Genomic DNA, 15,145 nt, shown 5'->3' on the forward strand with positions numbered 1-15,145 from the left:
TCCTGCTTCCTCCTCCCACTCATAGAGAAAGCCTGTGAGTCCTGCTTCCTCCTCCCACTCATAGAGAAAGCCTGTGAGTCCTGCTCCCACCTCCCACTCATAGAGAAAGCCTGTGAGTCCTGCTCCCCCCCCGCCCCAGTAATGAATCCATTCTGCGGAATTATTTTCAATTCTTTATTATCTTACAGTTATGGTTCCTGGTTGTGACACCAGATGTTAAAATCAATGCTCTCCTGTGTAACCAGCGATGTGTAATAATAATAATATAATAATGACGCTCGCGTTGTGGAAAAGCCGTCAGAATAAATGATTTTCTTATAAAATCTATTTCCACAGGAAATGTTCTCGGATTTTAGACATTCATGATCTCCACAAACAAAAGGGGCGACCGGACTTTAAATAAACCAAAAAAATTAGTATAAAGAATAAACACGGTGGGTTCCAGTATTGCAGATTCTGAAATATCAATGAAGAATTTTTCAAAAGAAAAAAGTAAAAAAAAAAATGAACATTTCTGAATTATTTAACCTTTAAAAATCCTAAGATTGACGAGAATAAAATATTTATTGCAAATATAAGACACGTGAAATTAGAAATTTAGCTATTGATGTAAACCGGTGGCGTCCGACCCCCTTCCGATTGCGTCCTATAAGTCTACACAGATTTTTATTATTTTTTTTTTTTTTTTAGGATTTTTGACCTTGAGAAAGTTCTTGATCTGTGGTTACTTGTTGGCTGTGTCCTGCCCGCTGCTCCGGTAATGAGGGTCCGGCGGGGACTCCCGGATGAGATCCAGGGGGGAAGTCTCTTGTTAGAGGAGGACCATGGGGTGGGAAGTCTCTGGGTCCGGCCATAAATTCCCTAGAACCAGGGTGTGGTCCTGGTAGGAAATCCCTGGCTCCGGGTGGGGGGACTCCTGGGATATATTCTCTGGCTCCTGGAGGAGGCAACACTGGTAGAAAGTCCCGGGGTCCTGGAGGCGGAAGCCCTGGTGGGATGTCCCTGGCTCCCGGGGGAAAATCTCTCAAACCCAAAGGAATTGGGCCCGGTGGGAAGTCTCGAACTCCTGGAGGTGGAAGACCAGGTGGGAAGTCACGAGGACCTGGAGGGAAGTCTCGAGCTCCTGGAGGTGGAGGACCTGGAGGGAAGTCTCGAGCTCCTGGAGGTGGAGGACCTGGAGGGAAGTCTCGAGCTCCTGGAGGAAAGTCTCGTGCTCCTGGAGGAAAGTCTCGTGCTCCTGGAGGACCTGGAGGGAAGTCTCGAGCTCCTGGTGGGAAATCTCTTGGTCCCGGAGGTGGAAGTCCCGGTGGGAAGTCTCTTGCTCCAGGCGGTGGTAAAGGAAAATCTCTAGGAACTGGTGGGAACGGCCCTCGGATGAGACCCCGTGGATCAGGCATTGCACCAGGCGGGATCATGGGCCTTGGTGGAAAGTCTCGAACACCTAGCGGGGGGCCGTGCACTGCAAGGAAAAAGTAAGCAAATAAATGCACCTCCTGGGATTCATTATTCCACTTTACAGCACTCAGAGCACAGCTTTTTGGCCAACACAGCACACAATACACTGGGAGTTAAATGAGATCATTTTGCCACCACTAGAGGGCACTGAGGGGTGTACTGCATACAGTTACTACATTGAACTCAATATGAAGACTGTATGCGGTCACCTCTGGAGCTCCCCCTTGTGGTGATGGTGACAGACAGACTTTCAATAGGCTTACTGTGTGGTGAGGGTCGTGGACCGAAGACTCCTCGGGGCGGTGGTGGACCGACCAATCGAGCAGGAGGCATGATGGGAGCAGCAGCTGGCGAGTTCATGACCGGAGTGCCGGGAAATGATGGCGGACCTTTGGCTACGGGCATCACCTACAGGCAGAGAATTAGGTCAGAGCTTTAGGGGGATTCAGCGATGGAAATCCTGAAACGGGGCCACAACTAATAGGACCAATCACTCACATCAGTTCAGAGGTGAACCCTCCCTATTCACTTCACTGGTGTCTGGTTCAGCCATGTCACCCCCCCACTCATCGTTATCTCTATGTGCCTTAAAGGGATTGTCCCAGTATAAAAGTCTGTGTTACAAGGAATATGGACATCATAAAGATGGAGGGGAGAGCTACATGTGGAGTCTTCACCTATGACCCTGCAGTGATCACATATGAGGCAGTCCACATTATGTAAACAAGGGGCGTGACCCCCATGACCCCGATCTTCCACATTCATTACATAGCAGCAGTGTGTAAATTACTTGTGTTAGTATTATATTTAGAAGTCAAGCTCCTCCCCCAGCGGCAGAACCTCGCGCCTCCCTATATCACGAGGAAAAGACATTGAAGAGACGTAAAGCAGAACCGTCAGCAGATAATCCTGCGCCCCATGTACAGGATGAGCCCGACCTACGCAGCAGCGGCACAAGATGTGGCCCCATATAGTATGGTGCAAGGATCCAGAGGTGTAATCCCCTGTATGTATGAGGAGGGGGCTCGTATCTGTGCAGCTCCTACATAGGGCAGAAACAAAGCCGGAGGCGTGTATATCCCCACACAGCAGCAGCAGGTATACAGACACGTCCTGTGCTGGAGAGAGGGGAGCAGGAGCAGGGGCGAGGGGACGTCACAGGGGAGCAGGTATACAGACACGTCCTGTGCTGGAGAGAGGGGAGCAGGAGCAGGGGCGAGGGGACGTCACAGGGGAGCAGGTATACAGACACGTCCTGTGCTGGAGAGAGGGGAGCAGGTATACAGACACGTCCTGTGCTGGAGAGAGGGGAGCAGGTATACAGACACGTCCTGTGCTGGAGAGAGGGGAGCGGGTATACAGACACGTCCTGTGCTGGAGAGAGGGGAGCAGGTATACAGACACGTCCTGTGCTGGAGAGAGGGGAGCAGGTATACAGACACGTCCTGTGCTGGAGAGAGGGGAGCAGGTATACAGACACGTCCTGTGCTGGAGAGAGGGGAGCAGGTATACAGACACGTCCTGTGCTGGAGAGAGGGGAGGAGGTATACAGACACGTCCTGTGCTGGAGAGAGGGGAGCGGGTATACAGACACGTCCTGTGCTGGAGAGAGGGGAGGAGGTATACAGACACGTCCTGTGCTGGAGAGAGGGGAGCAGGTATACAGACACGTCCTGTGCTGGAGAGAGGGGAGCAGGTATACAGACACGTTCTGTGCTGGAGAGAGGGGAGCAGGTATACAGACACGTCCTGTGCTGGAGAGAGGGGAGGAGGTATACAGACACGTCCTGTGCTGGAGAGAGGGGAGCGGGTATACAGACACGTCCTGTGCTGGAGAGAGGGGAGCGGGAGCAGGTATACAGACACGTCCTGTGCTGGAGAGAGGGGAGCGGGTATACAGACACGTCCTGTGCTGGAGAGAGGGGAGCAGGTATACAGACACGTCCTGTGCTGGAGAGAGGGGAGCAGGTATACAGACACGTCCTGTGCTGGAGAGAGGGGAGCAGGTATACAGACACGTCCTGTGCTGGAGAGAGGGGAGCGGGTATACAGACACGTCCTGTGCTGGAGAGAGGGGAGCAGGTATACAGACACGTCCTGTGCTGGAGAGAGGGGAGCGGGTATACAGACACGTCCTGTGCTGGAGAGAGGGGAGCAGGTATACAGACACGTCCTGTGCTGGAGAGAGGGGAGCAGGTATACAGACACGTCCTGTGCTGGAGAGAGGGGAGGAGGTATACAGACACGTCCTGTGCTGGAGAGAGGGGAGGAGGTATACAGACACGTCCTGTGCTGGAGAGAGGGGAGCGGGTATACAGACACGTCCTGTGCTGGAGAGAGGGGAGCAGGTATACAGACACGTCCTGTGCTGGAGAGAGGGGAGCGGGTATACAGACACGTCCTGTGCTGGAGAGAGGGGAGCGGGTATACAGACACGTCCTGTGCTGGAGAGAGGGGAGCAGGTATACAGACACGTCCTGTGCTGGAGAGAGGGGAGCAGGTATACAGACACGTCCTGTGCTGGAGAGAGGGGAGCGGGTATACAGACACGTCCTGTGCTGGAGAGAGGGGAGCGGGTATACAGACACGTCCTGTGCTGGAGAGAGGGGAGCGGGTATACAGACACGTCCTGTGCTGGAGAGAGGGGAGCGGGTATACAGACACGTCCTGTGCTGGAGAGAGGGGAGCGGGTATACAGACACGTCCTGTGCTGGAGAGAGGGGAGGAGGTATACAGACACGTCCTGTGCTGGAGAGAGGGGAGCAGGTATACAGACACGTCCTGTGCTGGAGTGAGGGGAGCGGGTATACAGACACGTCCTGTGCTGGAGTGAGGGGAGCAGGTATACAGACACGTCCTGTGCTGGAGAGAGGGGAGCAGGTATACAGACACGTCCTGTGCTGGAGAGAGGGGAGCAGGTATACAGACACGTCCTGTGCTGGAGAGAGGGGAGCAGGTATACAGACACGTCCTGTGCTGGAGTGAGGGGAGCGGGTATACAGACACGTCCTGTGCTGGAGTGAGGGGAGCAGGTATACAGACACGTCCTGTGCTGGAGAGAGGGGAGCAGGTATACAGACACGTCCTGTGCTGGAGAGAGGGGAGCAGGTATACAGACACGTCCTGTGCTGGAGAGAGGGGAGCGGGTATACAGACACGTCCTGTGCTGGAGAGAGGGGAGCGGGTATACAGACACGTCCTGTGCTGGAGAGAGGGGAGCGGGTATACAGACACGTCCTGTGCTGGAGAGAGGGGAGCAGGTATACAGACACGTCCTGTGCTGGAGAGAGGGGAGCAGGTATACAGACACGTCCTGTGCTGGAGAGAGGGGAGCAGGTATACGGACACGTCCTGTGCTGGAGAGAGGGGAGCAGGTATACAGACACGTCCTGTGCTGGAGAGAGGGGAGCGGGTATACAGACACGTCCTGTGCTGGAGAGAGGGGAGCAGGTATACAGACACGTCCTGTGCTGGAGAGAGGGGAGCAGGTATACAGACACGTCCTGTGCTGGAGAGAGGGGAGCAGGTATACAGACACGTCCTGTGCTGGAGAGAGGGGAGCAGGTATACAGACACGTCCTGTGCTGGAGAGAGGGGAGCGGGTATACAGACACGTCCTGTGCTGGAGAGAGGGGAGCAGGTATACAGACACGTCCTGTGCTGGAGGGGAGCAGGTATACAGACATGTTCTGTGCTGGAGAGAGGGGAGCAGGTATACGGACATGTTCTGTGCTGGAGAGAGGGGAGCAGGTATACAGACATGTCCTGTGCTGGAGTGAGGGGAGCGGGTATACGGACATGTCCTGTGCTGGAGTGAGGGGAGCGGGTATACGGACATGTCCTGTGCTGGAGAGAGGGGAGCGGGTATACAGACACGTCCTGTGCTGGAGAGAGGGGAGCGGGTATACGGACATGTCCTGTGCTGGAGAGAGGGGAGCGGGAGCAGGTATACAGACACGTCCTGTGCTGGAGAGAGGGGAGCGGGTATACAGACATGTCCTGTGCTGGAGAGAGGGGAGCGGGTATACGGACATGTCCTGTGCTGGAGAGAGGGGAGGAGGTATACAGACACGTCCTGTGCTGGAGAGAGGGGAGCGGGTATACAGACACGTCCTGTGCTGGAGAGAGGGGAGCGGGTATACGGACATGTCCTGTGCTGGAGAGAGGGGAGCAGGTATACAGACACGTCCTGTGCTGGAGAGAGGGGAGCGGGTATACAGACACGTCCTGTGCTGGAGTGAGGGGAGCGGGTATACGGACATGTCCTGTGCTGGAGAGAGGGGAGCAGGTATACAGACACGTCCTGTGCTGGAGTGAGGGGAGCAGGTATACAGACACGTCCTGTGCTGGAGAGAGGGGAGCAGGTATACAGACACGTCCTGTGCTGGAGAGAGGGGAGCGGGTATACAGACACGTCCTGTGCTGGAGAGAGGGGAGCAGGTATACAGACACGTCCTGTGCTGGAGAGAGGGGAGCGGGTATACAGACACGTCCTGTGCTGGAGAGAGGGGAGCGGGTATACAGACACGTCCTGTGCTGGAGAGAGGGGAGCAGGTATACAGACACGTCCTGTGCTGGAGAGAGGGGAGCAGGTATACAGACACGTCCTGTGCTGGAGGGGAGCAGGTATACAGACATGTTCTGTGCTGGAGAGAGGGGAGCGGGTATACAGACACGTCCTGTGCTGGAGAGAGGGGAGCGGGTATACAGACACGTCCTGTGCTGGAGAGAGGGGAGCAGGTATACAGACACGTCCTGTGCTGGAGAGAGGGGAGCGGGTATACAGACACGTCCTGTGCTGGAGAGAGGGGAGCGGGTATACAGACACGTCCTGTGCTGGAGAGAGGGGAGCGGGTATACAGACACGTCCTGTGCTGGAGAGAGGGGAGCAGGTATACAGACATGTTCTGTGCTGGAGAGAGGGGAGCAGGTATACGGACATGTTCTGTGCTGGAGAGAGGGGAGCAGGTATACAGACACGTCCTGTGCTGGAGAGAGGGGAGCAGGTATACAGACACGTCCTGTGCTGGAGAGAGGGGAGCGGGTATACGGACACGTCCTGTGCTGGAGAGAGGGGAGCGGGAGCAGGTATACAGACACGTCCTGTGCTGGAGAGAGGGGAGCGGGTATACAGACACGTCCTGTGCTGGAGAGAGGGGAGCGGGTATACAGACACGTCCTGTGCTGGAGAGAGGGGAGCGGGTATACGGACACGTCCTGTGCTGGAGAGAGGGGAGCGGGTATACAGACACGTCCTGTGCTGGAGAGAGGGGAGCGGGAGCAGGGGCGAGGGGACGTCACAGGGGAGCAGGAAATGTGTATCCTCCCCTCGGCCACTTCCGAGCACAATCTATCACACAATATTTCTATACATATTATATATTTTTGAGGTTATGAGTCACAGGGTGCAGGTAAGTCGGCACATTCTTCACTGCTCAAACCAAATATTAAAATGGTTAAAATGTCAAATTCCAAAAAAAAGAAAAAAATGTAAATATCCCATTAACCCCTTCCCCTAGTACACGATGGGGGGGGGTATTGCGTGATACAGGAGAAGCCCCTGATACATGCAAGGTCTGAAGCCTCGGATCCCCCACCAGAAGCAGCAGGAGGAGAACACCAACCGCATGCACGGCGCAGGATACTCACTGCAGCCGCCTCCTCGGACGGGCCGGAGCTAGCGGGCGCCTCAGACTCACTAGATGGGGGCGGCTTTTATGTTTTACAAGAAGAAAATGAATTAAAGGAAAATAACAAAAAAAAAGAGGAAAAGGAATAAAGTGTCACAGAGGGAAAAGAAAGTGACCAGGAGCCTCCGTACTCACCAGCCCATCCACACCCATAGAGGGCGACGATGTCCTGGGGCCGCTGTGTAATACTGCATTGGAGTGACCCAGGTCCACTGCAGAGGAGGAACAGCAAATATCACCAAATATCTCAGTGTTGTACTGTACTAATATACTAGTAACTACTAGAAGTATAACCCCGGGGCCGCTGTCTGGGCCTGTGCTGGTCCTGACCTCTACTTACCTCCACCTTCTATATACAATCTCTTGCTACATCTCCAGAATCCAAATTTCTTACAATTGAAATCTCTAAAACACTAATTGACGCTTGGATTCCCTCTCCCCTCGACTCCTGTAACTCCCCACTAATCGTCTCCCATCACTAAACTCTCTCCTCTACAATCTACTCTTCATGCAGCAGCCAGATGCCTCCAGTACCACATCTATGATGTTAGGACCTACCTGGTGCAGAGGTTCTCCCAGATACCTCAGGATGGTGGCGTCTGGACCCCGTAGTATCAGCTCCTCCTGTAAGAGGGAGATGATGTTATACCGCTGCTTTACATCTATATCAGTCAAGCAAATCTCCTTTCATCATCCCGGTTTTCCTGATGTTGAGCTCAAAATCCATTACAGACGACAAGCAATGATGCAAGGAGTCCCTGGGCGCCCCCTAGTGGTGCCTGCGGGTAGTGTTATAACATCTGGCCCTGCTGTGATGGGAGCATTTGATGAGAAGCAGAAACATGAGATGTAAATCTTTGTGAAGACGACTGAATTGTTCCATGAACGTGACTCGGGACGTGTGACCCCTTCATGAACCGCAGCACAGACTGAAGGTTTCCAGTCATTTAGGACAGAGGGTTGGATCCAGTTTTGTTCGGCCGACATCTCCCTCTTGGTTTCTTTGCTGCCAAACAGTTTTATGCAGAATGAACGCGACCAACATCATTACTCAACAAGGGCGAGATCATGCGGGAGGATCCAGCAAGTACAGAGACATCTCCAACAAGTCACATGTTATACCGGATGATAATCAGCAGAGAATAGAGATCACTCCTTACATAGAGATGTATATACACACACGGTATACACTCACCGGCCACTTTATTAGGTACACCTGTCCAACTGCTCGTTAACACTTAATTTCTAATCAGCCAATCACATGGCGGTAACTCAGTGCATTTAGGCATGTAGACATGGACAAGACAATCTCCTGCAGTTCTCCCGAGCATCAGTATGGGGAAGAAAGGTGATTTGTGGCCTGTGAACGTGGCATGGTTGTTGGTGCCAGAAGGGCTGGTCTGAGTATTTCAGAAACTGCTGATCTACTGGGATTTTCACGCACAACCATCTCTAGGGTTTACAGAGAATGGTCCGAAAAAGAAAAAACATCCAGTGAGCGGCAGTTCTGTGGGCGGAAATGCCTTGTTGATGCCAGTGGTCAGAGGAGAATGGGCAGACTGGTTCAAGCTGATAGAAAGGCAACAGTGACTCAAATCGCCACCCGTTACAACCAAGGTAGGCAGAAGAGCATCGCTGAACGCACAGTACGTCCAACTTTGAGGCAGATGGGCTACAGCAGCAGAAGACCACACCGGGTGCCACTCCTTTCAGCTAAGAACAGGAAACTGAGGCTACAATTTGCACAAGCTCATCGAAATTGGACAGTAGAAGATTGGAAAAACGTTGCCTGGTCTGATGAGTCTCGATTTCTGCTGCGACATTCGGATGGTAGGGTCAGAATTTGGTGTCAACAACATGAAAGCATGGATCCATCCTGCCTTGTATCAGCGGGTCAGGCTGGTGCTGGTGGTGTCATGGATCCATCCTGCCTTGTATCAGCGGCTCAGGCTGGTGGTGGTGGTGTCATGGATCCATCCTGCCTTGTATCAGCGGCTCAGGCTGGTGGTGGTGGTGTCATGGATCCATCCTGCCTTGTATCAGCGGCTCAGGCTGGTGGTGGTGTCATGGATCCATCCTGCCTTGTATCACCGGGTCAGGCTGGTGGTGGTGGTGTCATGGATCCATCCTGCCTTGTATCAGCGGGTCAGGCTGGTGGTGGTGGTGTCATGGATCCATCCTGCCTTGTATCAGCGGGTCAGGCTGGTGGTGGTGGTGTCATGGATCCATCCTGCCTTGTATCAGCGGCTCAGGCTGGTGGTGCTGGTGTCATGGATCCATCCTGCCTTGTATCAGCGGCTCAGGCTGGTGCTGGTGGTGTCATGGATCCATCCTGCCTTGTATCAGCGGCTCAGGCTGGTGGTGGTGGTGTCATGGATCCATCCTGCCTTGTATCAGCGGGTCAGGCTGGTGGTGGTGGTGTCATGGATCCATCCTGCCTTGTATCAGCGGCTCAGGCTGGTGGTGGTGGGGTCATGGATCCATCCTGCCTTGTATCAGCGGGTCAGGCTGGTGGTGGTGGTGTCATGGATCCATCCTGCCTTGTATCAGCGGCTCAGGCTGGTGGTGGTGGTGTCATGGATCCATCCTGCCTTGTATCAGCGGTTCAGGCTGGTGGTGGTGGTGTCATGGATCCATCCTGCCTTGTATCAGCGGGTCAGGCTGGTGGTGGTGGTGTCATGGATCCATCCTGCCTTGTATCAGCGGGTCAGGCTGGTGGTGGTGGTGTCATGGATCCATCCTGCCTTGTATCAGCGGCTCAGGCTGGTGGTGGTGGTGTCATGGATCCATCCTGCCTTGTATCAGCGGGTCAGGCTGGTGGTGGTGGTGTCATGGATCCATCCTGCCTTGTATCAGCGGCTCAGGCTGGTGGTGGTGGTGTCATGGATCCATCCTGCCTTGTATCAGCGGCTCAGGCTGGTGGTGGTGGTGTCATGGATCCATCCTGCCTTGTATCAGCGGCTCAGGCTGGTGGTGGTGGTGTCATGGATCCATCCTGCCTTGTATCAGCGGGTCAGGCTGGTGGTGGTGGTGTCATGGATCCATCCTGCCTTGTATCAGCGGCTCAGGCTGGTGGTGGTGATGTCATGGATCCATCCTGCCTTGTATCAGCGGCTCAGGCTGGTGGTGGTGGTGTCATGGATCCATCCTGCCTTGTATCAGCGGCTCAGGCTGGTGGTGCTGGTGTCATGGATCCATCCTGCCTTGTATCAGCGGGTCAGGCTGGTGCTGGTGGTGTCATGGATCCATCCTGCCTTGTATCAGCGGCTCAGGCTGGTGGTGGTGGTGTCATGGATCCATCCTGCCTTGTATCAGCGGGTCAGGCTGGTGGTGGTGGTGTCATGGATCCATCCTGCCTTGTATCAGCGGGTCAGGCTGGTGGTGGTGGTGTCATGGATCCATCCTGCCTTGTATCAGCGGGTCAGGCTGGTGGTGGTGGTGTCATGGATCCATCCTGCCTTGTATCAGCGGGTCAGGCTGGTGGTGGTGGTGTCATGGATCCATCCTGCCTTGTATCAGCGGCTCAGGCTGGTGGTGGTGGTGTCATGGATCCATCCTGCCTTGTATCAGCGGGTCAGGCTGCTGGTGGTGGTGTCATGGTGTCTTTGGGCCCCTTGGTACAACGCCACAGCCTACCTGAGTATTGTTGCTGACCATGTCCATCCCTTTATGAGCACAATGTACCCTGTAACATCTGATGGCTACTTTCAGCAGGATAATGCGCCATGTCATAAAGCTGGAAGCATCTCAGACTGGTTTCTTGAACATGACAATGAGGTCACTGGACACAAATGGCTCCACAGTCACCAGATCTCAATCCAATAGAGCATCTTTGGGATGTGGTGGAACGCGAGATTCGCATCATGGATGTGCAGCCGACAAATCTGCGGCAACTGTGTGATGCCATCATGTCACTATGGAGCAAAATCTCTGAGGAGCTTCCAGCACCTTGTTGTATCTATGCCACGAAGAATTGAGGCAGTTCTGAAGGCAAAAGGGAGTCCAACCCGTTACTAGCATGGTGTACCTAATAAAGTGGCCGGTGAGTGTATATTACATCATTACTCCATCATATTATACCCCAGAGCTGCACTCACTATTCTGCTGCTGGTGCAGTCACTGTGTACATACATGACATTACTTATCCTGTACTGATCCTGAGTTACATCCTGTATTATACTCCAGAGCTGCACTCACTATTCTGCTGCTGGTGCAGTCACTGTGCACATACATGACATTACTTATCCTGTACTGATCCTGAGTTACATCCTGTATTATACCCCAGAGCGGCACTCACTATTCTGCTGCTGGTGCAGTCACTGTGTACATACATGACATTACTTATCCTGTACTGATCCTGAGTTACATCCTGTATTATACTGCAGAGCTGCACTCACTATTCTGCTGCTGGTGCAGTCACTGTGTACATACATGACATTACTTATCCTGTACTGATCCTGAGTTACATCCTGTATTATACTCCAGAGCTGCACTCACTATTCTGCTGCTGGTGCAGTCACTGTGTACATACATGACATTACTTATCCTGTACTGATCCTGAGTTACATCCTGTATTATACCCCAGAGCTGCACTCACTATTCTGCTGCCGGTGCAGTCACTGTGTACATACATGACATTACTTATCCTGTACTGATCCTGAGTTACATCCTGTATTATACTCCAGAGCTGCACTCACTATTCTGCTGCTGGTGCAGTCACTGTGTACATACATGACATTACTTATCCTGTACTGATCCTGAGTTACATCCTGTATTATACCCCAGAGCTGCACTCACTATTCTGCTGCTGGTGCAGTCACTGTGTACATACATGACATTACTTATCCTGTACTGATCCTGAGTTACATCCTGTATTATACTCCAGAGCTGCACTCACTATTCTGCTGCTGGTGCAGTCACTGTGTACATACACGAAATGTTTCTGTGCGCTCTATAAAACCCATCAGGATGAATACACTTATACATACACCACCGCAATGTACGAGTCACTAACCTTTCACATCCTCTGATCGGCTGAGGTTGGCTGAAGCGGATCGTATAGACATGTCCATCATTAATGGAGGGGAAGGGGCTCCCCCACTTACAGGTGAAGGGCCAAAAGAGCCATCTCTACTCAGATTACCTGCAGCATGCGGAAAGTCAATTATTAGAGTTCTGCGAAAAGTAAAATCTTTCTTTTAAAAGGAGTTTTCACACAAAGCAAATTAGGCCATATCCATAGGATAGGTTCTAACTTGCTTATCGGTGGGGGGCCCATTGAGGAGACCCCAACAGATCACAAGAATGGGGTACCTCTGTCGGACCCCTCGTCACTCTACAAGAAGAATGGACCAGATGTCGCTCATGGCCGTTCTGCTCCATTCATCTCTATGGAGCTTGCAACTTACTTGGTGGGAAAACCCCTTTAAGTGTATTCTTTTATGTTGATAATGCTAAGAACAGGTCACCCATACCAATAACCCAGACCATCCCTTTAAGGTCAAATGGGGTCGGTTCTCTGACCCTGACAACATCCTATGGATCAGGAGACTGATGCTTCAGCGAGAACACAGCGTACCTCTCCTTGGCGGGGGCTGGTGTTCGGGTCTTCCTGGGGTGGGCTTTACTATGGAGGGTCTCTGAAGAGCCACGATCCTCTGGTTTACTTCAATTAATCTGTAATTGGAAAATAGAAGGCGCAGTTATAGAAGGAGTTTTCCCTACTTTTATCCTGTGGGTCCCTATTGGTCTCTACGCGCTGGAAATGTCTGATCAGCCAATCACGGATCACAGCAGGGACCCGCCCCTGGCAAGAATTGGGATTTCCTGTATGTCGAGAGGGAAACCTTAATCTCTGAGGGCCCAGGAAAGCATCAAGATTTTTGCGGGGGGACCAGGGAGTTGAGGACTAATTATTCATAATTTTAATCCATTGTGAGCCCGGTCCGTGCTAATTCCCAACAACGCCCATCAAATGTCTTCAGCATTTATAGGAGATGTTGGAAACTCACTTTTGCCTTAAATTTGCGCACTCTCGCTTCTCTTCTGCCAAAGTCCTCTCTGCCGTCCGAGCCACGAGCTGGAAAAAGCAGCACATAAACATTAACCCTTTACCCATTACAACAAAATGGCCTTTATAAACCGCACATTCACTGCTGTGACCCTCCAAGACCCTTCAATAGTCCCCATGTCAATGTATTCAATTTTACATGTAGCCCTATATAAAGGGAATGGGAGCCGAACAGTTGCCTGTGGTTGGACAATCCCTTTAAACAAAGATCAAGGAGTCTTCACTGGCCTCTCCGTGTAGAGCAGCTGTTCTCATTTTTGTCCATAGTCGCTTGATTTAAAGGAATTGATCCCACAACTCTGTGTAGAACAATCTAAGCGAGATGCTAATAATCCCCTATCATGTAAATGTGAAGCTGCCCCTATAACGTGAGCCCCTGCGCAGGCAGCGCCCCCTAATGACGGCCTGTGCTCACACTTACCCAGTTTTCATGCGCCTTTTTCTCGTGGCTTGCGATCTTAAAATGAAGAGAGTAAAAGAAAATGTCAGAATTTTGTTCGGAAATAATTTAAGTTCTTATCAAAATCTCCATGCACATGCACACTGAGCTCAGCCGAGTATGCAAGTGTTCTCAGTGGCAGAAGGGAAGAAAGGGGCCACCGATAAATAATCAGACCTGATCAATATTATGTCAAAACACAAGACTGCAAGAACAATAGATTTAATAAATTCTTTAAAGGAAACCTACCATTTGTTTTCATGCATTGTGAACCAAACACACCTTGAGAATGCTGTAGCGACACCAATGCAGAAACATATCTTGTTTAATCCCTGAACTGAGTGGTTTTGCTCAAAAAACAAATTATAAAATTCGGGACGTTGGGAAAACTGGGTGAAGTCTGCCTGCCATGCATAAGCACATTACATGGAGCTCCCTGGACTGTCCAGACAGGACAGAAGCTGGGGGGGGATGGTGCAGCAATTGATTACTTCTGCCAGGCAGGCACAACACAGTGATTACATCATTCTCTGGAGCAGGGCATAATAAGGGTAAGAGGAGAAGCGCTGGGGCAGCCACATGAGCCTCGTTATCATAATTTTATAATTGTTTTTTCAGCAAAACCACTCAGTTCAGGGATCACACAAGATATGTTTCTGCATCAGTGTCGCTACAGCATTCTCACGGTATGTTTGCTTCATAAAGCATAAAAGCAAAACGGTAGATTTCCTTTAACTTCAAACCACTTTAAAATCGATAATCCAAATCAAATAGAAAACATAAGTAGATCGATACAAATCCACCAATATATATATAAAAGCAATAAATGTTATTAGCCAATCACATTAAAAAACACCACGATAGTAGACAGTAATGGATCAGATGTTTCCAAATGTTCGTGTACCCCACCCCAAGTTTTCGATTTGGTTTGGGTGATCAATATTATATATAAGGTCTGCCATGATAAGGACATGAATAGGGGTACCAGCCATACAGGTCAGTCCCACCATACACACATCAGCCGAGTGTCACGATCGTGGAATAGCTGACACCTTATCAATCATCCTGGAGAAGACACATGCATTACCTGGTTTTTAAAAGACCTCTCCGTCTTCTGCAGTTCTTCCTCCATTTCCAGGATGCGCGTCCTGTTAGGTGAATGCATTGAAGCCGGTTATAAAATATCATCACATCACACACCTTCCCAGAATATCTGTGGCTTTAGGTTTAGGCTACAATGTGATGTTAAAGGGAACCTGTCACCAGGGACCTCATTTTCACTTGTCGGCGCTGCAGACTGCTCAGCTCTTGGCCCCCACCTTTGTGCTCCTGTACAAGCTCCTCCCTCCTGCTCCTTCACAGAGCTCACAGCCTGGTGAGCTGACATCAGTGGGAGAGGGAGGAGCTGTATAGGAGCACAAAGGTGGGGGCTGAGTAGTCTGCAGCACAGACAAGTCACATGTTTTAAATAGATCCAAACCAAAGCCCAAC

General features: G+C 51.6%; 1 protein-coding gene across 5 annotated transcripts in view; it reads right to left on the reverse strand.

Annotated features, from left to right (window-relative positions):
* Positions 1-160: 160 nt before the first annotated feature.
* MIA3 (MIA SH3 domain ER export factor 3) overlaps positions 161-15,145 on the reverse strand; it is a 50,770-nt gene continuing 35,785 nt past the window's right edge. The window contains exons 20-30 of one of the 5 annotated variants that reach the window (XM_072140085.1): positions 14,742-14,802; positions 13,637-13,672; positions 13,157-13,224; positions 12,724-12,821; positions 12,160-12,288; positions 7,704-7,769; positions 7,281-7,357; positions 7,105-7,167; positions 1,719-1,863; positions 1,247-1,459; positions 161-1,138 (exon numbers count right to left, since the gene is read on the reverse strand). In XM_072140085.1, coding sequence (XP_071996186.1) covers positions 687-1,138; positions 1,247-1,459; positions 1,719-1,863; positions 7,105-7,167; positions 7,281-7,357; positions 7,704-7,769; positions 12,160-12,288; positions 12,724-12,821; positions 13,157-13,224; positions 13,637-13,672; positions 14,742-14,802 — 1,408 coding nt within the window. In that variant the 3' untranslated portion in view covers positions 161-686. Of the gene's footprint in view, positions 1,460-1,718; positions 1,864-7,104; positions 7,168-7,280; positions 7,358-7,703; positions 7,770-12,159; positions 12,289-12,723; positions 12,822-13,156; positions 13,225-13,636; positions 13,673-14,741; positions 14,803-15,145 lie in introns of all 5 variants that reach the window. The other 4 variants (XM_072140084.1, XM_072140082.1, XM_072140081.1 and 1 more) reach the window with 4 other exon arrangements.

Source organism: Engystomops pustulosus, chromosome 3, assembly GCF_040894005.1.
Source record: "Engystomops pustulosus chromosome 3, aEngPut4.maternal, whole genome shotgun sequence".
Classification (NCBI taxonomy): Eukaryota; Metazoa; Chordata; class Amphibia; order Anura; family Leptodactylidae; genus Engystomops; species Engystomops pustulosus.